General features: G+C 38.6%; 2 protein-coding genes across 4 annotated transcripts in view; one reads left to right on the forward strand and one right to left on the reverse strand.

The window, feature by feature from the left end:
• The window catches only part of Firrm (FIGNL1 interacting regulator of recombination and mitosis), a 44,240-nt gene extending 22,776 nt beyond the window's left edge, over positions 1-21,464 (reverse strand). Inside the window, exons 1-10 of one of the 2 annotated variants that reach the window (XM_021158161.3) lie at positions 21,339-21,464; positions 17,574-17,613; positions 16,566-16,654; positions 14,279-14,383; positions 13,552-13,692; positions 12,694-12,856; positions 10,997-11,081; positions 9,313-9,451; positions 3,863-3,943; positions 2,504-2,568 (exon numbers count right to left, since the gene is read on the reverse strand). In XM_021158161.3, coding sequence (XP_021013820.1) covers positions 2,504-2,568; positions 3,863-3,943; positions 9,313-9,451; positions 10,997-11,081; positions 12,694-12,856; positions 13,552-13,692; positions 14,279-14,383; positions 16,566-16,654; positions 17,574-17,613; positions 21,339-21,449 — 1,019 coding nt within the window. In that variant the 5' untranslated portion in view covers positions 21,450-21,464. Of the gene's footprint in view, positions 1-2,503; positions 2,569-3,862; positions 3,944-9,312; positions 9,452-10,996; positions 11,082-12,693; positions 12,857-13,551; positions 13,693-14,278; positions 14,384-16,565; positions 16,655-17,573; positions 17,614-21,338 lie in introns of those variants that run through there. The other variant, XM_085842549.1, reaches the window with a different exon arrangement.
• A 157-nt stretch (positions 21,465-21,621) lies between these two features.
• On the forward strand, positions 21,622-24,427 carry Mettl18 (methyltransferase 18, RPL3 N3(tau)-histidine). 2 transcript variants are annotated; one of them, XM_021170808.3, is made up of 2 exons: positions 21,622-21,702; positions 22,447-24,427. In XM_021170808.3, the coding sequence occupies exon 2, from the start codon at positions 22,643-22,645 to the stop codon at positions 23,729-23,731; it is 1,089 nt and encodes a 362-aa protein (XP_021026467.1). In that variant the 5' UTR covers positions 21,622-21,702; positions 22,447-22,642; the 3' UTR covers positions 23,732-24,427. The 2 variants fall into 2 exon arrangements, with proteins under 2 accessions (XP_021026467.1, XP_029328730.1); XM_029472870.2 differs by having other exon boundaries at positions 21,631-21,796.
• Positions 24,428-25,213: the final 786 nt, after the last annotated feature.

Consider the following 25,213-nt stretch of genomic DNA (forward strand, 5'->3'; position numbering starts at 1 on the left):
AAGAAAAAATAATCAAGGAGAATTGTAAACGTTATTTTGTTCACCTGAGTTGTTGTCTCCGAGGCTTCCTACTGAAGCTCAGCCCTGCTCTCTTTTTCTGAACTCGGGCTGGCTGGTTCAGCTCAGCTGTCCCGGCTCAAGCTCTTACAAAGTTGCCTGAGTCAATCTGTCCTCTCTCGGCTTCTCACTGACTTGCTCTACTTGGCCTGAAACAAACTCTGCCATTTGTTCTAATCTTCTGGCTCCTTATCCTCTGGCTTCAATTACCTCTGCTGACCTGCACTGAACTGCATGAAGTCCTGAAGTAATTCAACATCACTGCACTGCACTGCACTGCACTGCACTGCACTGCCTCCCAAATGACTGACAAACTACTGCACTGTCTCTTGACTGACTGAGCAGACTGACTCTCTCTTCATGCATGTTCTTTAGAAAATAAGCTTTTTTTCTCAGAGTTGGGCATGGAGAACTGGGCATGGAGAGTTGGGCATATACTATCTCTGACTCATTTTGTTAAATCTTTTTCTGATTTATCACTTTGCCCCTCAAATAGATGTCATTGTTTAAGATTAATGGTGTGTATGTACTAAAGAATTACAGCCTGAAAGATTAAAGAGGTGTACTAAAGGCTTGTTACATTCCAGCTGTCACACAGATCTAGATCGGAGCAGTCATGCTGCTGGATTAAAATTCCTCTACAGCAAATGAACAGGAAGCTCTCTGAAGTCATCTAAAGATTGGAATGTAATAAGAAACGAGAGCATATCTAGAAAAGAATGTAGAACTGAGAGATTGTTTTGTACTGAAATAGGGAAAAATAGTAGCATGTGCTATTTTTAATAGTAGCATATACATATATACACACACACACACACACACACACACACACACATATATATATATATATATATATATATATATATATATATATATATACATACACACACACACACACACTTGTCCAATATGAAAAGTTGACTGGTATTCTTACTCCTTGAAAGTTCTAGCGTTCTAAAACCAGCTGAATGAAAATGAGGAAGTCATGTGGATACAGCTCTTTGGTGACTTCATACAGACAAGTCTTCTAGGTTCCCATGAGGTAAGAAACTGAGTGTACCATATCAGGCACTTTGTACATCCTAAAGCAGATGCCGCTATTACCTCAATTTCTAGATGAGAAAACTAACAGCTGAAAAAAGTTCTTCACTGTACACAGAACTATGCTACACTTTGTTTTGTACTGAACTACAATAGAACTTTATGGCCAGCAAGATGGCTCAGTGGATAAAGATACCTGCATCTGGGCCCAAGGACCTGCATTTGATCCCCAACACCATATGGTGAAAGAAAGAGAAAACTCCTCTGCAAATTGCCCTTTGAACTCCATACACACAGACACACACATCATCATTGCACGTGCATGCTCCAAAACCAGCTCATGAGACTAATTTAACTAACACGAGGAAAGGATCTTCTACTAGTCCATGCCCTTCTGTTAACTCTTCCTGAGTCTCAGCAATTTCTTTCCATCTATCATTGTCTGTCTGATTCTGTGTTTCTTCCTCAGAGATATTCCGAGTAAAAACTTAGAGGATAAAGTCTAAAATACCACATCTTAAACATGAGTTTTTCTCATTACTGAAATAAACGCAACAAATAAAAGAGTACCACCTCAGGCTGGAGAGGTGGCTCAGCGGGTAAGAGCACTGACTGGTCTTCCAGGGGTCCTGAGTTCAATTCCCAGCAACCACATGGTGGCTCACAACCATCTATAATGAGATCTAATGCCCTCTTCTGCTGTGTCTGAAGACAGCGGCAGTGTACTCATATAAATAATAAATAAATAAATCTTAAAAAAAAAAAAACAGAGTACCACTTCATGGTATTAACATACAAAAGCTAAAAACAAAACAAAACAAACCCTTTAAGTTATAAAAACATGTAGGCACTATGTCAATTTTTTTTAAAGACTCCATTCTCTCTTCTTATGAATCTACACTAATATGTGTCAGATTATTTTACATTATCTTACATGCCCTTAATAGTCTGTCTTTGCAACTCTGCTGACTTGATTTTAATTTACTATACGTCCTGTCTATTGTGTTCTATCTGCTGCTAAAGCCTCTCCAAATTAACTTTATAATTCCAAGTTAATTTCTAGATCCATCAAAATAGAACTATGCTGACACAAAATGTATAAATACAATATACATACAATTATTTGTATATGTGAATGTGCATTTCACTTATATAGAAATGCTTTGGTATTTATCACCATACCAATTATTTATTAGTCACTTTAAGGAACTAGTTAAAAAACAAGTAAAGGGCACATGAACTGTATCCTTCAAAAGTGTCCATCTCCCAGTATTTTAAACAAGTGGGTAAAACTTTACAGAAACATTTTAAATAGTCACTGTAATATTTTAATTAAGATAAGCACTTCCGTGTACAGGAAGGAAGTAGCACTGTCACTTTAGTAACCATAAAGAAACCCTTTTACCTGTATATCTGCAGATAAAGCTGGTGCAAAATACAGCAAGAATCAGACAGGAAAGGAAGAAATTCCTGAAATAAAAAACTTCTACTCATTCTTTGTTGACACATGACTTTCTAATTCATACCCCCCCTCCCACCCCAATAACATACAGAATAAAAACTTGGACATGCCACATTCAAATATAAAAAGCTTCCGTGAGATAGAGCCTGAGGCTATGCATCCTGACTTGACTGTCAGAGCCACCATCACCCACATTAGCAGCTGCCTCCTACTGAGGCCCATCTCTTCTGTCTAGTTTCAGCATCTCTTCTGTCTAGTTTCAGCATTGTTTGGGGAGAAAGTTGTATTTGTTTTTCAGGTTTTTTGTTTTGTTGTTTTGTTTTGTTTTTGAGGGAGAAAGATCATAAAGTTGAGTGGCCAGGGATGTAGGAGGACTGAGATGTTGGAAGAGAAAAAATTAATTTCAAATCTTTAAAAAACAACAACAAAAAAGACAGAGAAAAAAGGCAGACATGAATGTGGGAGGGGACTTAGGAGAAGTTCTTCAGGAAAGGAGTGGGAGGAGGATAGGAAAAACTAATGGGGAGTGAAAATGAGCAGAGTGCACTATGCATATGTATGAAAACATCAAAGAATAAAATAAAATTTAAAATATTAAGTTGGGTAATAGTTTTTTTAAAAAATCACTAACACCTGTCAATAAAAACACTCCTTTTGCTACTTGCTCATCTCTCCAAACAATCTTATATAACTTCTTTATCCTATTCTCATAACTTCAAGTATCATAATTATTCTGAGACTACCCAAAGTGAGTCTGTGTGTATGCATGTGTGTGTGTGAGACACATGCGAAAGGTGTAAACATTTGAAGTTGAACTTAACTCAGAAATGTGATAGAAATAACTTGTAAGTAGTATTTAAATAGAAATTAACTTATTTTCCTCAAATTGACATTGGTATAGAAATTGTTTAGCTTATAGAAATAACTTTCAGAAAATTAAATTAAAATACCAATGATGACACTAACAATATAAGTAATATAATAGAAACATAAATAATATTAAACCATAAGATCTTCAAAATGAACTTCAAAAGTACATTCAAAGGAACGGGCACAGCATGCTGTAGCCCCAGCACTGGGAGACAGAGACAAGCAAATTCCGGAGCTCACTGGCAAGATACAGAAATAGCAAGTTCAGTGAGAGCCCTTGCCTCATAAAACAAGATGGAGAGAAACAGAAAACACACTCCATGTCAACTACTGACCTCCACATGTGCACACATGGAAGCTCACCCTGCCATACACAAAAAGACAACTTAAAATTTAGTGTTTTACATTTATGTATTATAAAAAGAGCCTTACCTTAGTGTAGTGCAAAAGGGAGTTAGCAAAGAAACGACACAATTTCAGTATTTTTTGAAATAACCTGTAGTCAGCATTATCCTGTGCCAAAAGGAAATAAATATAAAATTATAAACCTGTTAATGAGTCATAATTTTCTAAAACAACTTAGTAAACAAAGGGATTATAGAATTTTCCATGAAAACATGTTTATTCTCTGTATTGTTTTGTTCCTGCCAGTTAACAAGAGATATTTTACCGATTAAATTCTGCATTATTAAATAGGAATTGTAACTTATAATCTTACTGGTTTGAATGTGAAATTTAAATAACTTATTATACTTCTTTGCTATATGGGGATCAAATTAATCAAAAGATGAAGGTGACTGATATGTAAAAGGTAAAAGAAAAAAAAGGCAATGGGGAGAAAAGAAGATACAACTACCCATGAATTAAGACTGAAAAAGTACACCCTAACTATCTATCTCATGGGATAAGAAGGACTGCAGGCTACTTGACCCAAAGCTTAAAACGACATGCACATAGTATTTGTGAGCTGGGGAGGAAGTGGGGTAATAAGGACATTCTCTAACTGCTGGTGGAAGCATAAAATGATGCTGCTCACTTATATTACGAGTTTTAGCTGTTAAATTCTTTTTGACTATCAACTTTCTAGATCTATAGACTATCAAAATACAGCACCAAGTAGGTAATGCAATGTTTTTTAACTTAAGTGACCCAAGCATCCCTTACACAGTAAATAAAAATATTAATGGTATACTCATACACTGTAATACAGTATGAAAAGCAGGGCATGTGCACTGTCGTGTCACAAAAATTCCAAGCATGGACAGAGTTCTAAATTAGCACCAGAAAGTTAAGTTAAACAAACTATCTTTAATTTTGAGAATTATTTCACAGGAAGATAGCCTATCTTAAGATTAATGTTAGCTGACTATGTTTGGTTCTTTCCCCAATAAGGCAAAATCCTAATTTAATCTAATCAAAACCTGAGTTATCCATTCATGGGATAATCCATTTACATCTGACTTTCATTACAAACAGTTAGAAAGTTTTCTGCAGTAAAGACTGTGTAAATGGAATTCTTTTATATTATTAACATGAACTGTTAATAACAGTTATTATAACTGTTTTATAACAGAGAATAAAAGCTGGAGAGATGATCAAGAGATAAAGGTGCTTGCCACATAAGCCTCAAGATGAGTTCAATCCCCAGACTATACATAAAAGTAGGAGAACCCAACTCCATGACTGTCCTCTGACCTACACATGCACACTATGCATGCATGATGCACGCCTCACTACTCCCCCAGAGTAATTTTTTTTAAAGATTTATTTATTATATGTAAATACACTATAGCTGTCTTCAGACACTCCAGAAGAGGGCGTCAGATCTTGTTACAGATGGTTGTGAGCCACCATGTGGTTGCTGGGACTTGAACTCCGGACCTTCGGAAGAGCAGTTGGGTGCTCTTACCCACTGAGCCAAACAGAGATTAAAGATGAATCTATACTAATGTCCACTTTTATTATCAGCACAGATTCCCTTAGCAACCTGGCACCACCATGGTGAAGCAGAACATACCCAGCCTGTTCTCCCTGCTGGGGTCTCTGCAACTGTATGGGAGGCAAAAGGGCAGTTCAGTTCAACACAACTAAGTAGCGGGTGTTGATACAAACTTTGGAAGTCTAACCCTGAGTAGTTGACTTTAGGCATCTTTAATCACATCACAATTTGGAGAAATTGTTCCTGGTGATATTTAATTCAACCCATGTACAATAAAACTTACATAAATCCCTTAAAGGAACAAAGTAAGCAGAAATAAAGATCCACGTGACTACAACGAAACTCCAGTATGGTCAGTATGGTATCTGTGATACTTTCCATAAAAATGGGTTCTATAGCTTGAGAAAAGCAAGCTTATGGTAAGGGTCTGGGTGGGGGTAGGTGGGGGGGTCCAGCCTACAAAGACAGCAGAAAGGTTACCAGGCTATTAACCAGGTCCACTCCCAGCCTTCTAGGCAATAACAGGTTATGTATCCTTTTGTTTGAAGGACTCACCCGTGTGTTTAACATTCCCAGTTCCCCAGTGCTTATCTTTGATTACAAGAAAAAAAATCATCCAGACTGGTTGAAGCCTTACTTTTGTTTCATCACTAAGTAGTACGTATTAAATCTATAGGTTTTATTTTAGTATCTTAAAAAAAAAAAAAGCCCAAGTAAATAATATAAACACATTCAAATCCCTATATGATTTACTTAATTATTAAAATAAGATTGAAATATAAGCCAGAAAAACATGTTCTTTCTGAGTTTTAAAATGAGTTACTTTATTTCCTTTCATTAAATACAGTAAAATCTAAACATAATGGAAAATAAACCTTAAGTGGAGACTACAGCTACCAGAGTATGTGCTTATTTTCTAAATACAGAAGCTTAATAAGCAATGTATGGAGGCCCACACGTAGATGGAAAGGGGAGAAGAATTAAGTGTGAAGACACCCTGGGCTAGATCCCTTACCCCAAGGAGGCACTCTATCAACCTAAATTAGAATTATATGTATGGGGGAGGGGGAAGGTATGCACATACATGCACATACTAGGGTCCTTATACTGAGAAGTAACCAGCAGCCTTCTCAGCACCGCTGCCAGAAAAGAATTATAATGGCTATTATAAGAATTTATTAAGTGTCTTAAAATAAATTTTACATATTTCTGAAACTGAATGAGTGAATGAATGGTGGATAAAGGTTTAAGATGAGAAGCCTGAGTCAATGTTCAATCTTTTGGAGATAAGGTCATCATAGTCATAGTGAGTCTACGCCACACCACACTTCAGGGCACTCTTCACCCCTGACTGGTGTCTTGAGATGGGGAGACACAGGGAAGCATGCCATATGAAGATGGATACAAAGACTGGAGTCTATACCAAGGAATGCCACAGGCTGCCAGCAGCATCAGAAGCTAAGAGAAAGGCACAGAACAGACATCCCTGGATAGAACATAACCCTGTTGCCACTTAAGAACTCGATGCCTTTAGAATGGTGAAGAGATTAATTTTCTGTTGTCTTTAAGCTGTTCAGCTTTTGTTGTTGTTTAATGGCAGCCCCAGAAAGCAGAGAGTAATATATCTACATTCCATAGTTAGAATTAAATTCACTGGCTTTACTGTGATACTAGGATACTTAGTCTCCACAGAAGCCCCCCCATTCTCCTGGCACTCACTCCAAGCTAAGCCTGATCACCCCCATCCATCCCACCCCACCCCAACCCCTGGCTCATCACAGGACTGCAGACTCCCAGTCCCAACTCCTCGAAGTTCCCAGAGGCACTTGGGAGCGTAGGAGTTTGAGAACCACAGCCTTCATCCTGGGACCCCTATCTTAGACTGCATTTCACTTTCCCTGAGCCACCCACTGGTGGCTGGGCATGACAGCATCGAGGAAGAAACATAGCCTAAAGCCAAAGCATTTGCCTCCCCTGTACAGCACATCGGCAACATTCTAACACCCCAGCGGCAAGGTGGAAATGCAGACGGTAATTCAGGGTTAGTCTTTGAAGAAGTGATTATCTCATAACTGAGATGAGTGTCCTTATAAATAGAGGGTGCATCGGGGTGTCTTAGCTCTTTTACCACATGAGGATGCAGCAAGGTGACATTTTTGGAGCTGAGAGGAAGTCCTCACTATCCATCTGCTATGACTTGATCTTGAACTTCCCTGACCTCAGAGCTGTGAGAAATGAATTGCTGTCAGCTCCAAATGACTTAGTTTCAGGTATTCTGTTGTAGAAACTCCCTAAATATCAACAGTGAACAGCGGAGGGCACTGCTGGTTAGAAATAGAGAGTGAAAGACTAGAGAAATACAAGCTATCCTAGAACTCCCTTTCATTTAGTGAATGGATCTGGTCACATTATCAGCCACATATGTATGTATGTATAAATATATATTCATAAACAAATAGCTACTCTATCTAGGAACCAAACTTCCTTTCAGCTTGCCATTACAGGCTGTACTATTCTTTGGGTTTTTCCTATCTCCTGGCCAGGAACCTAATTTTACTTTTGAACTACCAGTTGGTGAATCTGTGGTATCAAGCTAAGAAAATTAAAAGAGGGTTGGGACTGAAGATAGGTCTACAACAGTGCTTGTCAACCTTCCTAATGCTGTGACCCTTTAATAAAGTTCCTCATGCTGTGGTGACTCCAACCATAAAAGTAAGGCATTGCTACTACACAACTGTAATTTGTACTGTTATAAATCATGTCAACATCTGTGTCCTCCATGTTTTAGGTGACCCGAGTGAAAGGGTTGTTTGGCCCCCAAGTTGAGAAATACTAGTTTCTCACTAGCTAAGGTAAAAAGGGGACAAGTTCTCTGCCATTAATATAGAATACTCAGTAAGTAAGCTCTCCTTTCAGTATTGTCCTGGGAAATGGAAAGGGAACCAGGAAGTGAGAAAACGAAAGGAGTAATGGAGGCATCAAAAAAAAGAAAGGAAAAAGGTAAGAAAAATGAGAACCTACTACGACTATCCTTCACTTCTGTGTTTCAGAACTCATTTTCAAAATTCTACATTCTTTTACAAAATCTTACATTCTTTTGTCCTTCTGATTATCCCTGTTCTAACAATAGTTGCCACCAGACTGGGAACTTCAATTAAATTTAAACCTTTCTATCCCCAAGACTGGGATGGGGAAGAACACATACACAAAGGAGTCTTCTGCCTGTTATAGGTCTATAAAAGGAGGAGCTGTGTTACTGCCATTTGGAGATGAAATATTCAACTCATCTTCCCATAAAAGTTACATATTAGTTCCTGGGACCATTATTCTTGTAACTCAGGGATATTTAAATAAATTTCAAAATACTCTAAAACAAAAGTCACTCTACATAATACTTTTATAGGAAGATGGTAACTTCCAAGAACTCTATTCTACATCTTTAGAATACAGTCTTACTTTATAAACATGATACCAATCCAACACTGTAACTTCCTGAAATCAAAAGAAATGTATCTATCAATTTTAAAAAAATAAATACACATGCATGCACATTCATATACATACACACACACACACATACTGTTAATGTAATGCACTGGTGACAGAAGGGTTGATAATGTCTATATTAGGAAGACCTTAAATAAATGTAAAACACAGAAACAATACCTTTGCTCTAGGGCAGAAAAGAACAAAAGAATTCTGAGGAGAAGGCTCTGACCAACAACTAAGAACATAAAGATGGTAGGCAGGTAATGCCATAGGAAATGAAAGGAGTTAATGTAACATAGTGCTCTGGGTAAAAAGTAATTATGAGCTGTAAATAATTCTATAGATTTTTTTAAACAAAAATTAAAACCCTAAACCGTGCTCTATGTGTTCACATAATATTCAATAACTGCCAAAATAATATCTCCCTTTTGTAGTGTCACTGGACAACATTTACCTGTGCAGCAGGCTGTGTTATCTGCTCAGCTAACTGTAAACAAGAATGAAAGGAGAAAAGAATGTCTTCACACAAGCTAGAAATGATCTCTTTGTGTCTCAACTGGCTCTTTATAACCGCGTGGTGTTTGAGGCTCTGCCTAAGGATAAAGAGAGAGAGAAATCACCAGAAATGACAAGTGATCGCCTCTAACAACTCAGGCCCATAGAACACTTCAACAATACAATGCACTGTATTAAACATGGCACAATTAAGAGGTGTCAACTTTACCTTTCAAGTTAGAGGCTAAATTTCTGCCTTTTGAAAATATTAACTGAACTTCTATTTGTCAAGCAATCTGCTAGGTCTTGAAAATAAAAAAATAAATCAAATGGACATAAATTTTGCCCTATCTGTATGGAATATATATCTTAAATATCCATCAGAACAGAATAATTCGTTGTGATAAATGCTAAGCAGAGAAAGTCCTATATACTATGAATGTTAATGGTGCACCTTGGAACTGAGGATAAGAGCCTTTGTAGAGGGACAAGCTGTGGAAGGCCTGGGACTGGGGACTTCCTCTGCCTGAAGAACTGAGAGCAGAAAGCCAATAGTAGCAGAGGGGCTGGAGAAGGAAGGAGTGTCTAGAAAGGCTTCAGCTATTACGCTTAACAGTGGGAGCTTTGAAGAGGTCGAGTGATACGATCCAGTGTACATTTTAAATATATCAGTCTGAACACAGAGGAACGAGAAAGGACCGAGAGTGGAGGCTATATGACAACAATGCTGTTTTGGTGGGGTGAGGGGGCCATGCAGCTAATTCACTCAGCACTCACTAGGTTCATGTGAGGATTCAGCAATTCACAACAAGGAACTCAGTATCTAGTGCAACATCATCAAGACAGTGCTACCATTATCCTATTTTAAAATGAACAAACTAAGGTTAATAAAAATTAACCAAATGGTCCAAAAACTAGCTGGCAATTTCCAGGACTCAGGTGCACACATTATGGCTCCTAAGTGATACTGTATCACTTTTTTGCCAAGTTAACATCTTGAGGGAACAAGGAAAATACTTATTAAACTTGAATGGGTTACACTGACTTTTCATACGTTACACATAATTAACAAAGTGGCTTCTTCTTATTCCTATAGCCAAGAACCTTTCTTCTCACCCCTCAGCATCTAGTAGCTGCTATAGGCACTCTCCATATTAACCCTTAAAAAGCTTCAATTTAACTTCAAAGTATTTGATAAGTAAAATTAGGGTTGAACAACTCAGGTGCATCTAACAAAGAGTTTACTGTCAACTCCAGATATAGTTACTAATTTGTGAGCTCAGAAAAATGAGCTCAGAGCTCATATTTGATACTGATAATTACCTAACAACAGTAGCAGTGGCACATGATTCAGGCACACTCTGGTTCGTGGTTCATTATTTCAGTAATACCAGCTAACTAGCTACAACTCTAGGGGGGCCTTTTGTTGTTGTTGTTGTTTGTTTGATTTGTTTTGAAGAGTTGTATAGAGGAGTTCAGCTTGGTTTGGAGCTTCATGTATAACATCTGGATTACGATGCAGCAGAGCCATGAGTGTTTTATACAACCACATAAAATTTTTCAAATGTAATCTAAAAACCATTAACTTTTTAGAATTGGGATATAGAAAATATAATATAAAAAAAAAAACCTAACAAACTTACTTAATAATAAACTTCCAAGTATTGGCATGAAATGCTTGGTCCATACCGGAGATAACAGAGCAGATATCCAAAAACGAATGAATAACTACAAAAGAGGAGAAAACAACTCAAGATAATCAAATGTTATGTGAAATGACATTCTCTTATATTTAAATGGATCAAGTGAATGTCTCAAAATGTGACTGAATTCATGTATTTACTAGTTTGAAAATAACTGAATCAAATAATTACTAAAAATAAATCTCATACTTTTAAGGTTTCAAAACTAATGAAATATTGATTTTGTAGTTTACATCTTCCCAATGACAATTATATCAAAACAGTTCAGTTGAATAAAAGTTATATCCTATTATAAAATGTTCAGTGAAATAAAAGTTCTGTCCTATATAGTTCAAATAGTCTATAGATTCAATTATAACTTTAAAAAAATTACACTGCTAAGAAAACCTAACAAGAACTGCAATCAATTTACTGCAACCCATTTACACTTGTGGTTGCATGAGCTAATTTGTAAACGTGGCCCCACCTGCCCTGCCTGCAGCCACACTTCTCCAAGAAAAGAACAACAATCAAAGCAAATCGAGCCAAGATTTGGTGTGCTGGAACGTGTCCTCCCTTGCTATTCTTAGGAGCCCTAAAGCCATAATAATGGCTCAGCCTAGGTTAAAATGCATATGTCGTTCTCACCATGCAGGCTTCTGCAAACAGCCAGAGGCGAGTGAAGCTCTTAGCTGCAAATACAAAAATGAGCCAGGTGCATAGACAATTATTAGAGATAATAACAGCCTAAGTTGCAAGCACATGGAATTGTGAATAAGGAAACATTTTAAACCAAAAGATTTTTAGGTAGGTTACTTAAGAGCAAAAGGAACTTCGTAAGTGCACAAATATCGACCTATTCTCTTTACACTAAAGTTAGGACTATAATCTTTGCTTGCCTATATTATTGAATTATTTTTAAGATCCTAGATCATAATGCATTAATGAGTGATGAAATCAATGATGTAGGTTATAATCAGTAACTGTCTTGTCTTGTATTTGTGAGACAGGGCTTTACTGTGTGGCTCAAGATTCCCCTAGAACTTGCAAGGCCTACTGCTAAGCTCCCCAGTGCCATGCAGGCCTGTGCCGTAACACCTGGCGAATAATTAAATTAGCAACTCTGTAGAACAAAACAGCAGTAAAGTCTTGGGCTTAGTTCCAAGCTAAGAAAAAAAAAAATGAGTAATATATGTAAAATGGATATTCATTAAAATAAAGATGTCCGGGTGTACATGTATACATTCATAAGCCCACACATGCACATACAATTCCAGAAAGGAATTTAAACTCCCTTTTTCTTTCTCTTTCTTCTTGCTATGGGTTAAGATGTAAAATCTAAAGATTTTCTCAGAAAATAAAGTAGCTTTTCTCAGAAAATACAGTAGCTTAAAGGATATAGTAACATACATCCTTTATTTGCTAAATCTTTTGTGTGGAAATTACTATATATTTTACCTGGATATTTAGATCCATACTAAAGTATAAAAACTAATTTTACAAATGTAAAAAACTGAACATTTATCTAGGAAGATTTAGATTACTTTTACACATAAACAAGAGAGCATGTACCAACAGAAACATTAGCTTGATGATTTAATTGATTAATGAGCTATAGCCAGTTTGCATCCTATTGTAGTCAGTAATTCTTTGCTCACCTTCTACCATTATCAAAGCGTTATTCTCATCTACTGAAGGGTCCAGGCAAACCATGTCCAGCAGTTCCATCAGCTGCTTCTGGAGAGAATAGGCCTCCTTGAACAGAATCTGGAGAAGGTCTGACACGAGGTGTAAGCGCCCAGAATACACAGATTCGCTGTTCTGATCACAAAGTATAAATGGAGAGAAACAATTAGATCACAAACAGCTCAAAATTCACACTTTAACCTATGCTACCAGAGCCTGAGATCCTAAGTTTAATGTTTTGACAGAATCACACTTATTAAATCTATTTTGATACATACAGAATGTAAAAAGTGAACATTTTTGTACCCCATCACCACACACAAGACTAGTTAATGAGCAATCATTTGTCATTTAACCAACAAACACTGATAGCAAATATTGATGCCTATGTCCTATAAACTCTAGGCCTTAAAGCTTTAAAGCTGCCTAGGACTGCTAAGATGGACTGAGTTAAGTAATCCCCCGCTGCTATCTAACAGAGTAATTTCAAGATTCCTATAGTTAAACACTAATATTTACTTTTTTTTTTCCTTTAGGAAGGAAAAATACAATTCAAAGAGCCACTTTTTAGTCACCCATGAAACAAGGTGTGTCTTCTCTCCAAAGAAAAGCCTATCCCAGTAACATCAACTAAAATGTAAAATCTTATGCATAAACACTATTCAGCCTTCAACTCATAGTAATCTTTCAGCTTCAATCTCCCAAGTACAGCACGCATGCCTGAGGTACCACCCCTGCTACCCAGAAATAAAGAGTGATACATACATACATACATACATACATACATCTTCCTACTGAGTCCAGGCTATTTACACTCTACAACTACTCACCTTACAGTGTACAAATGTACTTTTAATTATATGCAGGATGGATGAGGGAAGACTTTGAATACTTCCTAGAAAGACAGATTTCTGTGTGGCACAGACATGATGGACACATCCTGTAAAACCTCCTATGATCTGCACCATTGCCTGTAAATCAGGGAAAATTGATTGAAGATATACTTTTGTATATGCAACAAAGGAATCAGACTGCATTCTAAGTGTTGGACCCACAGCACTAAGAAAACATTGTGTCTCTTTCTTTTCAGTGACCTTCACTCTATCAGAACAATTAGAATCATGACCCAGTTCAGGGTGCCATCTTGATCTGTCTTCTAAGATAGCTAACATAAAATTATATAAAAAATTTCAGATTTTATATATGTATTTAAGTCCATAAATTTAATTCCAGCATTATGCCATTTCATAAAGAAGGTATGGTTTGTTATTTTGCTTCTTGAAGACAAGATTTCACTCTCTAACCCTGATTGGCCTCAACTCATAGTAATCTTTCAGCTTCAATTCCCCAAGTACAACATGCATGCCTGAGGTACCACCCCTGCAACCAAAAAATAAAAAGTGATATAGACATACATACATACATACATATCTATCACTTTTTTCTCTTTTTGAGACAAGGTCTCACTATATCCCAGTCTGCTCTTCATCTCCAGCATCTCCAGCCTTAAGCATGTCACACACCCAGCTCCATTCTCTTTCTAATACACTCACTTACTTGTAAAATGTTCCTTATGGTGACCTGGATTTCTAAATTTTGGCTGGAGAGTTCTCTGGCTTCACTGGTTAATTCACATATCATGCCATCAAACAATTTTATACTCTGTGAAAACAAATCAGCTTATAAACAGAGTAATAAAAATCACTAGAAAAAGATTTATCATTGAAGGAAAAAATGAAGACCTCAGAATAATCTGATTATTTGCATTTCCCAGATAACTAAGGAAGTTGAACATTTCTTTAAGTGCTTCTCAGCCATACAAGATTCCTCAGTTGTGAATTCTCTGTTTAGCTCTGTACTCCATTTTTTAATTGAGTTATTTGGGTTTTTTGGAATCTAACTTCTGGAGTTCTTTATATACTTTGGATATTAGCTCTCTATCAGATGTAGGGTTGTGAAGATCTTTTCCAATCTGTAGGTTGCCATTCTGTATTATTGACAAGTGTCCTTTGCCTTACATAAGCTTTTCAGTTTCATGAGGTTCCATGAATCAATTGTTGATCTTAGAGCCTGAGCCATTGGTGTTCTGTGCCAATTTTCCCTACGCCAATGTGTTCGAGGCTATTTCCCACTTTCTCTTCTATTAGATTCAGTGTATCTGGTTTTATGTTGAGTTCCTTGATCCACTTGGACTTGAACTTTGTGGAAGATGATAAATAAGGATCAATTTGCTTTCTTCTAAATGCAGACTCCCAGTTAGACCAGAATTGTTCCTGTCTAAAAAAAGTGCAAGGAAAAATGGAGCAGTGACTGACCTAACTTGGGATCCATCCCATGGCCAGGTATCAAACCCTGACACTATTACTGATGCTATGTTGTGCTTGCAGACAGGAGAGGCCCTGCCAACAGCTGACCAAGACAGATGCAGATACTTATAGCTAACCATTGAACTGAGGTCAGGGACCCCTATGGAAGAGTTAGGGGAGATTGAAAGAGCTGAAGGAGATGGTAAACCCATAGGAAGACCAACAGTCTCAGGTAACCCAGATCCCTGTAAGCTCCCTGAGACTGAGTCACCAACCAAAGAACATACACACACTAGTCTAAGGTCCCATATAGCAGAGAATGGATGAGCGTAATCCTGTAGAAACTTGATGCCACAGGAAGGAGAATGTGTGTGTGTGTGTGTGTGTGTGTGTGTGTGTGTGTGAGGTGGGGGTTGGGGGGGTGAAGAGCACCCTCTCAGAGAGGATGGGGAGGGGGGAGAGGGTGAAGAACTCTGGGAGAGAAGACTGGGACAGGACAACATTTAGGATGTAAATGAATAATTGAAAAGACAAATCTGATTATTTATTAGTAAAACCTATCCACTGTCACAGTCACTCACTATTCCTAATTTAAAAGTAAACATAAAAAGTATTTCTACGGCCGGGCGTGGTGGCGCACGCCTTTAATCCCAGCACTCGGGAGGCAGAGGCAGGTGGATTTCTGAGTTCGAGGCCAGCCTGGTCTACAAAGTGAGTGCCAGGACAGCCAGGGCTACACAGAGAAACCCTGTCTCAAAAAAAACCAAAAAAAAAAAAAAAAAAAAAAAGTATTTCTACAATACAGACTCATAAACAAAGCCTTGAGCTTGCTTTGCTTTTAATTTCTGTGGTATCAAATATATTTAATAATATAAATAGAAAAACTCATTCAAATTTCATTTGAGCAAGTACTAGTCTGCAATATAAAAGACAACAGCTTTAATCAACCAAATTTCTTGGTAGTAGCAATGAATTTATACTGAATCTTTAATTAATTCTTCTATATACCTCGTTTGTTTTTGGTTTTTTTTCTTTGAGACAAGGTCTCTCTACGTAGCCCCAGCTGTTCTGAAACTCTCTATGTGGATCAGGCTGATCTTGAACTCAGCTCTGTCTGCCTCTGTCTCCCAACTGCTGGGATTCCAGGTGTGTGCCGCCTTACCAGGCAGCACTCACTTATATTTTGACTGCTCACCTTTTTAAATAGAAGAACCACTTTATAGTCGTGAACTCACAGATAAAAACATCATGCATCTAGATTTATGTAGCTACTCAAGTTATCTGGTCCCAAACTCCACAATGAGCTGCTATAACACAGAACAGCTTTATATACAAAAAGCCTAGTTGTAATACACCCCTATTTTATGAAGGTTATCTCAAATTAGTGCAAAGGCTGAACTATTTTTACTACTTATTTGTACTTAAGTATGTTTGATATACTAGAAAAATAAGAGTTAAGAAAATTAGAAATGGATTATATAAAGTTGAGACTAGATTTAATAACTTCTATGGTGTGTAAATTAACATCATAACTGTACCTTTGGTAAAACTTGGGAAAACAAAGTTTCTTCCAGTGTCAGGTGGTTCATATGAGGCAAAAACATTTCAACAATGATTTTTAAAATTCCTATAAACCAAAAAAACATTTTGTAAAACTATCATACCACGTTAGCCAGTAAGTCACTGCCGTTATCCAATATGAGGCTAAGTAAGAGCAACTTAAAGTTTTAAAGACTTTAATACCATATTCCACAGAGAAACTATTAAGCATTTCAATGTATAAAGTATAATAAAAACAAAACAAAACAAAACAAAAAACAGCAACTGAAGACAAGCTAAATAAGTTAAATGGGTGTGGATATACCTACTCAACAGGATCTACCACAATTAAAATACATTTTTTAAAATGTATTTAAAAGTTTCTAAGATGGTAAAAATTCCAACTTTGACAATTATATAAACAGGCATACACGCTGACTCATAACTGGGCACCAGAAATATAAGGAATGAAATGACGGTTCCCATCATAACTTTGCTCTGAAAGTTCCTTTGTCTGTGTACATGCTTGTGTGTGTGAGTGCACACACACATATGCCATAGCATACAGAGACATCAGAAAAGTCAAGATTTCTCATAAGGAAGTCTTATAAAAACAGGTGAAGATGAGAATAACCACTTCCCAAATGATACATTTGTCATCATCTAGATCTAGATCCAGACACTGAGTTTCTCCTAACATGGGAATGGTTTCTAAGTGACATTAAACATGTTAAGAGGCCACACGTTATAACAGGCTGACATGGTATAACAATACCCAATCTTGGTCCCAGCACAGCATAACACTAAAATTTTTATTGTGCTTATACATCATCAAAAATGGAATTTAAAACTTAAAAACACTATGATTGGAAGGAACGGGCTCATTTTATATAACAGGAAGTTCCTGAAGTTACAATAAAGAAAAGATTAAAGCTGAAGGTAATATAAACCTGTAAAGTCTACTAGCATCCAGATACATATAACATATACAACATAATCTTACTTACGGATATGTTCAATCCAATTTTCAGAACATTGATACATAGAGTAAAATATAAATTAAGGAATAAATTTAAAAAGAGTGCTTAAAATTTGCCGATAATCCCTAAGAGACTGAAATTATGCCCAAATCCCTGGCTTTCTTTTACTGAAAACTTAACATTTATCAAGTGAACAAAGATTTTGTGGAAATATTTTAAGGAAGAAAATTTTAAATTACTTAGGGTTAAGGAACTTTCCAACTCAGTGCAGTCATGAAGCACATGCGACTGATGGAAGAAAGCACTGAGTAATCCCAAGTCTCAGCTTCAGAAACTCTCCTTCACACTTCTACTTGTATCCATTAACTAACATGTTACTTACACACCTATCTTACCAACCTTACCCAGTGAAAATCTTCTGCATAGAGGAGCTTGAAGTTGTTACAACTAGATATTCAATAGAAGAGATAATGATAAACACAGTACAAATTACACTTGTGTATCACTGAGAATTATTAGAAATATTTTATTGTAAAAGTAGTAAGAACCCTTGTACAATGTCAAGAAAATGGGTACTCGTAAATATCACAAAATTCTCTCTTCTGAACTTTCACTCTGCGTATTTTATAAGTGCAATCAAATGCAATGAAGTAACCCGATTGTTTTTCAGTTCAGAAGGGTAGAATCTGTCAACAGGACCAATTCCAGTTTAAATTCAGAAAGTTTGCTACTCCACAATTACATTATAAGCCTGAAAATATTCAGGCTGGGCAATATATAAGAAGGAAAATATGAAGCTAATTTTAAGTGATAAGATTGTGATCTACTTCACTTTTCTTCCATGTGTTGCACATAATGAAAGTAAACACTAACATGCTGCAAACTACTTATTTGACACACCTAGGCATTTCTGTGTGGGGAGGTGGGCACTGTGAGAACAACCTGCAGCAATCCTACCTTGTGGGTATCAGGGATTGAACTCAGGTTATCAGGCTTGGCAGCAAAGCGCCTTTACCCACTGAGTCACCTTGGTAACAACACCTAGGCATTTTTATTGAATACATATGTGCCAGTTACTATTCTCAGTGGTAAGGGTAAAACCAAGTTCCTGCTAGTGCGTTCCCCAATCCTTAGTGAAAATAATCTTTTCTCAAACACTATATCCTGATTACAGTTTCCCCTCCCTCTACTCCTCCTAGTTCCTCCCCAGCGCCCCTCCCATCAGAATCCTCCCTTTCTGTCTCTATTAGAACAGATCAAGCTTCTCAGAGATAACAAAACACAAAATAAATTACAGCAAGATTTTTAAAAAATCAAATTTGGACAAGGTGAGAAATTTGGACAAGGCGAGCCAACAGAAGAAAAAGAGCCCAAGAGAAAGCAGAAGACTCAGACCCACTTGTTCACACACTCTGCAGTCCTATAAAAATACTAAGCTGAAAACTGGAATACATGCACAAGAGAATTTGGTGTGGTTCTTGTGTATGCTGTGCTTGCTGCTTCAGTCTCTTTGAGTTCGTGTGGGCTTTGCTCACTTGATTTGAAGTGGATTTTCTTGATGACTGATGTGAAAGCACCTAGCTCACTTTGAGCAGTATTCACTGGGCTGGTGGCGTTGGGTGCTAAGAAAGCAGACTGAGGAGCAAGCCAGTAAGCAGTCCTCCTCCACAGGTCTCTGCTTTGCTTGAGTTCCTGTCCTCACTTCCTTTGATAATGGACTGTGATATGGAACCTCACTCAAGCTGAAATAAAGCTTTTTCTCCCCAAGATGATTTTGATCATAGTGTTTTAACAAAGCAATCAAAACCTTAAAAAAAAAAAGTTAAAGGTTTCAAGGACTGCTTAAGATTGAGAAAAAGGAGCTGGGCGTGGTGGCACACACCTTTAATCCCAGCACTCTGGAGGCAGAGGCAGGCGGATTTCTGAGTTCCAGCCCAGCCTGGTCTACAAAGTGAGTTCCAGGACAGCCAGGGCTACACAGAGAAACCCTGCCTTGGAAAAAAAAAAAAAAAAAAGATTGAGAAAAAGGTTCCTCTAAGAAAGTAACTCTGAGGAAGACCAGAATGAGATGTTGGAAAGACTGGAGAACAAGCTGGGCTGAGAACAAAGACCCTGAAGTAGGTCAGCCTGATGACTTGTGGACTGAAGGTAGCTAGGACATTCTGTATGAAGGACAGGCCAGGTTCAAACTATAGGGAACCTTGGAGACAAGTTCAGACTGTGTTTTTAAAATTAAGCCACATATAAAAGAGGGAGGTTTGGAGTTGTTTGTTTGTTTGTTTGTTTTTACTCTAAACTTTGTTAAGAATGTATTATAGAAGAACTATGTAGAAAACAACAACAAAAAATATTCCTAGTACAGGTTGTAAAGATTAGAATCACAGTGGGGGACAGGTAGATTCATTGAGTAATTTAGAATCAGAAATCATAATTAGCTGGTTACAAAAAGAGTGTTCAAGGTTTACTTACAGAAGAAAACCTGGAAATGAGATTTGAGTTTTCAGTAGGTAGCAAGGTAAGGTAGAAATGGTACTCTAAATGTAGTAATGGTACCTGTAATATTGAGGGGAGGGTAAATAACGTATATCTTCATTCCCTCTAAGCCTAGCAGTCTGAGACACACATTACATAAATAAACATCTTTTGAGTAGGAAAACAGCTGTTTCCAGGAAGAAATTCCATAAAGACAACCCTTCTAGTTGACCAGCACTGCAAACTCAGGATTGCTGCAAACCCAAGACTAGCCTGTTTTGTATAGCTAGTACCAGGCCAGTCAGGACTACCATCTAAAAAGCAAAATAATTCCCTATCCACACACGGAGTATTTAAAAAGCGGGCATTAAAGCCGGGCGTGGTGGCGCACGCCTTTAATCCCAGCACTTAGGAGGCAGAGGCAGGTGGATTTCTGAGTTCAAGGCCAGCCTGGTCTACAAAGTGAATGCCAGGACAGCCAGGGCTACAGAGAAACCCTGTCTCGAAAAACCAAAAAAAAAAAAAAAAAAAAAAAAAGAAAGCGGGCATTAGCACCACGTTGGATTTTGCTAATGTCTAAGGAATGACTTCAGTGTGAGAGAACTTAAGTTATACTATGAAACATCATTCGTGCAAGGTTTGAACTTCAAGTTCTTTTGGTCTTTTCAGTTTTTGGAGGGGTGTGTGTCTGTTTCTGTGTAATGGTCTTTTCAGTTTTTGGAGGGGTGTGTGTCTGTTTCTGTGTAATTTTAAATAGAAGGTATGATCAAAGTCATAAAATTAAAATCACCTTTTACATGAAGGGAGTCGACTTCCAGTTACAAACACAAAAGCATTACGTAATTATTCTTTGCACCTAACTCCACACAATTACAACTCGATTAAACCTGAAGCACCGCCTTGTAACTTAAAAGGGAAACGGGTTCGGAAGGGGAAAAGCATTTTTGTTTACAGACCATCCTTTAAAGATGTGGTACCACGGAAGAACTACAATTACATCCTTCAGCTCTCACGCCTCATCCTGATACTGAGCACCAGCGGGGGCATCTCCCACACTTAGGCAAGTGCGACCGACCGAGTAAACTTAGGAACAGAGAACTTAACTTAAGGCATGAGAGCATTCATCATTTTCAAACGCTCCAGTCGCAATCGTCCGACAATGCTGGGCGCGCCTACCCCCTCAACCCACGGTTGTCCTCGCTCCCTCCACCATCACCTCGCAAAACAAAACAGAGTTCGAATCCCAGGCTGCCCGCGTCAGGGCACCATCCTTGTAGCAGGCTCGCGACACACCCCCCGCTCAGCGCCCTCCAAGGATATGAGGAGCCGGGGCAGCACCGAAGGCAGCTCCCGACGGCACATCTCCTCCGACCAGCTGCTGAGTTCCTCCAAGACAACCCCGCTCGCCACCACCGCATCGTCCTGCGACATTCTTTCGCCACCCTCCCAGAGATGAACGAATCTGCACGACTCCCGCCACCGCTTGGAACGCCGTCCCAGCAGGCTTTGAGAGAGCTCCGCCCCCACCAAACCATAGAGAGGAGCACTCTCGCCCCCAAGCGTCGGGGCCTTCTCTAGCTGTTGGAGGACTCATCTCGTTGGTGTTCGCCGTGGGCTGAAGGCGAGTTTCTCCGGTAGTTCGGTACGCCGCGGACTTTCCAGTGCTGAGACCAGAAGTCCTCAGGTTTGCTATCCTCAGTCCGGGGGGACTTTGAGACGACGCGTAGTTTCAAGGGTGACCTGGGCTGAGGCCAGGAATGACTCTACTCCCCTGTGAGGTGCGTTCGAGAATAGGAATGATTTTACTGGCGTGCGTGCTTCCATTCGTACGGCTCCTGCCAAGTGAACGGAGATCCCACCGTCCAGAAATGTGCAAATTAAAACGGGTGTTATGGTCTGGCATATTGCCGGAAATGTTTCTATACAATCTATTATACTTTCCACAGTCCTAGTCTTTATTCATCCCTCCAGTCACATAAGGTGTAGAACTACGTACACATAAATGTACCGTTTGGATGAGTTTGCACACACCAGATCACACCTGTGTGTGTTTGAAAATGGATACCCTACTTACCCAAATAAAACCGTAAACGGTTTTTGCGTGGCAGAGATGAAGGAACAAACCTGGATACCTCTGTGAACAAAGAGAAAATAATTACTGTAGATGCGTTGGAAATTTAGGGTGTGAAGATGCCTGGGCACAAGGCAACTAAAAGACCAGGCAGGTAGCTAGGCTGTCCTGTCTAAAAATCTTATTGTTCTGGTGAAGGTGGTGGCTGCTATAGCTATTCTTTTGTTTGTCTTTATGTTTTATCTTCTACTTTTGAATACTTAAGGCATCTGTGCATTTTGCTAAATCGCACACACACACAGCCTTTTTTGTTTTGTTTTGTTTTTAAACATTTTCTTTTCCCCCTTCCCTTTCCAGGGCTGAACTGAAAAAGGCTCAAAGGCGTATAAAACGTCTTTGGAGCCCCCTCTGAATACATCTGGTGGTGTATACGCAGCTAACAGACATTGGGCCCAACAGAACTAATCGACTGTGTGATCGGTTATGCCATTAAATTCTTTCTAGAAGCTGAAGCGTCATCCTTTGGTAAAAACGGTGTGCATAGAAAAAGAGGATGGCCTTTCAATTCAATTTCAGCATAGAAGAAGATCTGGAAAATAAATTAACATCCCTCGATGATGGAAGTTGTGTCTTAGAAAGTCAGAAAGGAAAGCAGGACAATAGGCAATCTACCGAACATCCAGGCTTGCCTCGGGATCACTCTTGGAAACGCTCCTCACTGGGAAATGCAGCCTCCTCTGAAAACACTGGCAGCCCACCCCCTATTGCTGACAGGTCAGATGACCCAGAAGCTTGTAAACACCAGCCCTCCTGGAAACCTGCTAAAGAACACGCGATGCCTAAAGATGTGAAAGAAGTCTTAGAAAATACGGTTTTGGAAATGTTGCCAGGTACCCAGCATGCTAACACAGCAGTAGTGAAAACCGTCTCTTTGAAAGAGAAATTCCCTGGAGAAAACATCGTTTCAAAAAGCTTTTCTTCTCATTCTGATCTGATCCCAGGTGTTTATGAAGGAGGCTTGAAAATATGGGAATGCACCTTTGACCTCTTGACTTACTTCACAAAAGCCAAGGTGAAATTTGCTGGGCAGAAAGTGTTAGACCTTGGCTGTGGGTCTGGGCTGCTTGGGATAACTGCATCCAAAGGAGGGGCTAGGGAAGTTCATTTTCAAGATTACAACGGTTTGGTGATTGATGAGGTGACCTTACCTAATGTAGTTGCTAATATCCCTTTGCAAGATGACGGCAATGGCATAAATGAGCCAGATGGGAAAAGACAAAGGAAGTCAGAAGTAGGCCAAGAAATCTGTAAATGTCGCTTGTTCTCTGGGGAGTGGGCTGAGTTTTGCAAGCTTGTATTACGTGAAAAACTGTTTGTGAAATATGACCTCATTCTCACTTCAGAAACCATTTATAATCCGGATTATTACAGCACTTTGCATGAAACATTCCTCAGGCTATTAAGTAGGAGTGGCCGGGTGCTTCTGGCCAGTAAAGCACATTATTTTGGTGTTGGTGGTGGCGTTCATCTCTTCCAGAAGTTTGTAGAAGAAAAGGGTGTATTTGAGACTCGAACACTTGAAGTAATTGATGACGGTCTAAAGAGGTTTCTAATGGAGATGACTTTTAAGCACCCCAGTTAATATGCACCGAATGGCATAATGAAATTAAAAGAATACCCCAGAATTTATGACTGTTCAATTTCTTTTTTTATTGTTATTCTGAAATTACGGTTTGTTTGTTTGTTTTTAATTTACTTATTGAAATAATAAGCCAAGTATAGAAGTAGTAGCCTCATGTTTTCTATGTAAAACTACAAGTTTCCTTGAGAATTTAATGAGCTCTTGAATCACTTTGTGTAAAAGTTCTTTCTCCATCCTCATTCTATTTGGTCTTTCTACAATCTCTAACACTCCATAAACATGTTCTGAGGGAATACTCCCATTTCTTAACAAGTTTATGAATCTCTCTGCAGCCTTTGTTAGTTCCTTGTCTCCCTGAAGAGCCTGGCTAGATCGGACTTGGATCCCTGAATAATACTAACCTCAAGCTTCTGGTCCAAGGCCTGTGTTAACTCAGAAGATGTTTATTGATTTGCGTATGTCAAAGTGTTAGCATGCTAGGCAGTTGGATTTGCGCACGCCTTTAATCCCAGCACTCGGGAGGCAGAGGCAGGCGGATTTCTGAGTTCAAGGCCAGCCTGGTCTACAAAGTGAGTTCCAGGACAGCCAGGACTATACAGAGAAACCCTGTCTCGAAAAAAAACAAAAAAAAAAAAGAAAAAGAAAAACAAACATGAATCTGTTACAGAGTATGAAAGTGGCTGGGGATGCAGCTCGGTGGTAGAGCATTTGCTAGCGTGCAGGAGAACCTAGGTCCCAACCCAAAAGTTCAACAACAACTACAAGTGTATAGATGGTAATGGAAGGAACAATACCTGAAGTTAATCTCTCACCACTGTAAGCCAAGTATGAGACCCTGGGACCTTGATTAGAGGAAAAGTAGGGAAGGATGGCTTCAGATTCTGGGCTATAAAATCCTCAAGAAAGAAAGCGGGGATGGAAATGTACTGCTTTGGTTGATTCTGGTACAAATATCTTCATATCTCTTCCAAAATTGAGATCTACTGTGTTGGGAAAAATCTTTTTGTGTGAAGGTGTTTCTGATTGTTTTAATAAAGAACTGAATGGCCCATAGCTAGGCAGGAGAGGATAGGCTTGACTTCTGACAGAGAAAGGAACTCTGGGAAAGAATCAGGTGCGAGGCATTCTCCAGCCATCCATGAAGGAAGAAACAGATCTCCATACTGATGAAAGGTAATGGGGCACGTGGCAGAGCCTTGTGGCAGAGTGTAGATTAGTATAAACAGGTTAATTTAAGTTATACGAGCTAGTTGGGAACAAACCAACTAAGACCACACTTTCATCAATAAGTCTCTATATCATTACTTGGGAGCAGGTGCCTCAGAGCCAGTCTGGTGATGTGATACTGCTGTGTCATCTAAACTTTCTTTCTTGGAGGACCCTAAATCACACTATATCTTGGACTTAATGTGATATTTATTGGAACCTTGATGACATGTCTATTTTGTATAGTATTTTACTTAATTATAGTCTTGTATGTCA

Source organism: Mus caroli, unplaced genomic scaffold (assembly GCF_978045245.1).
Source record: "Mus caroli unplaced genomic scaffold, Mus_caroli_1 scaffold_1, whole genome shotgun sequence".
Classification (NCBI taxonomy): Eukaryota; Metazoa; Chordata; class Mammalia; order Rodentia; family Muridae; genus Mus; species Mus caroli.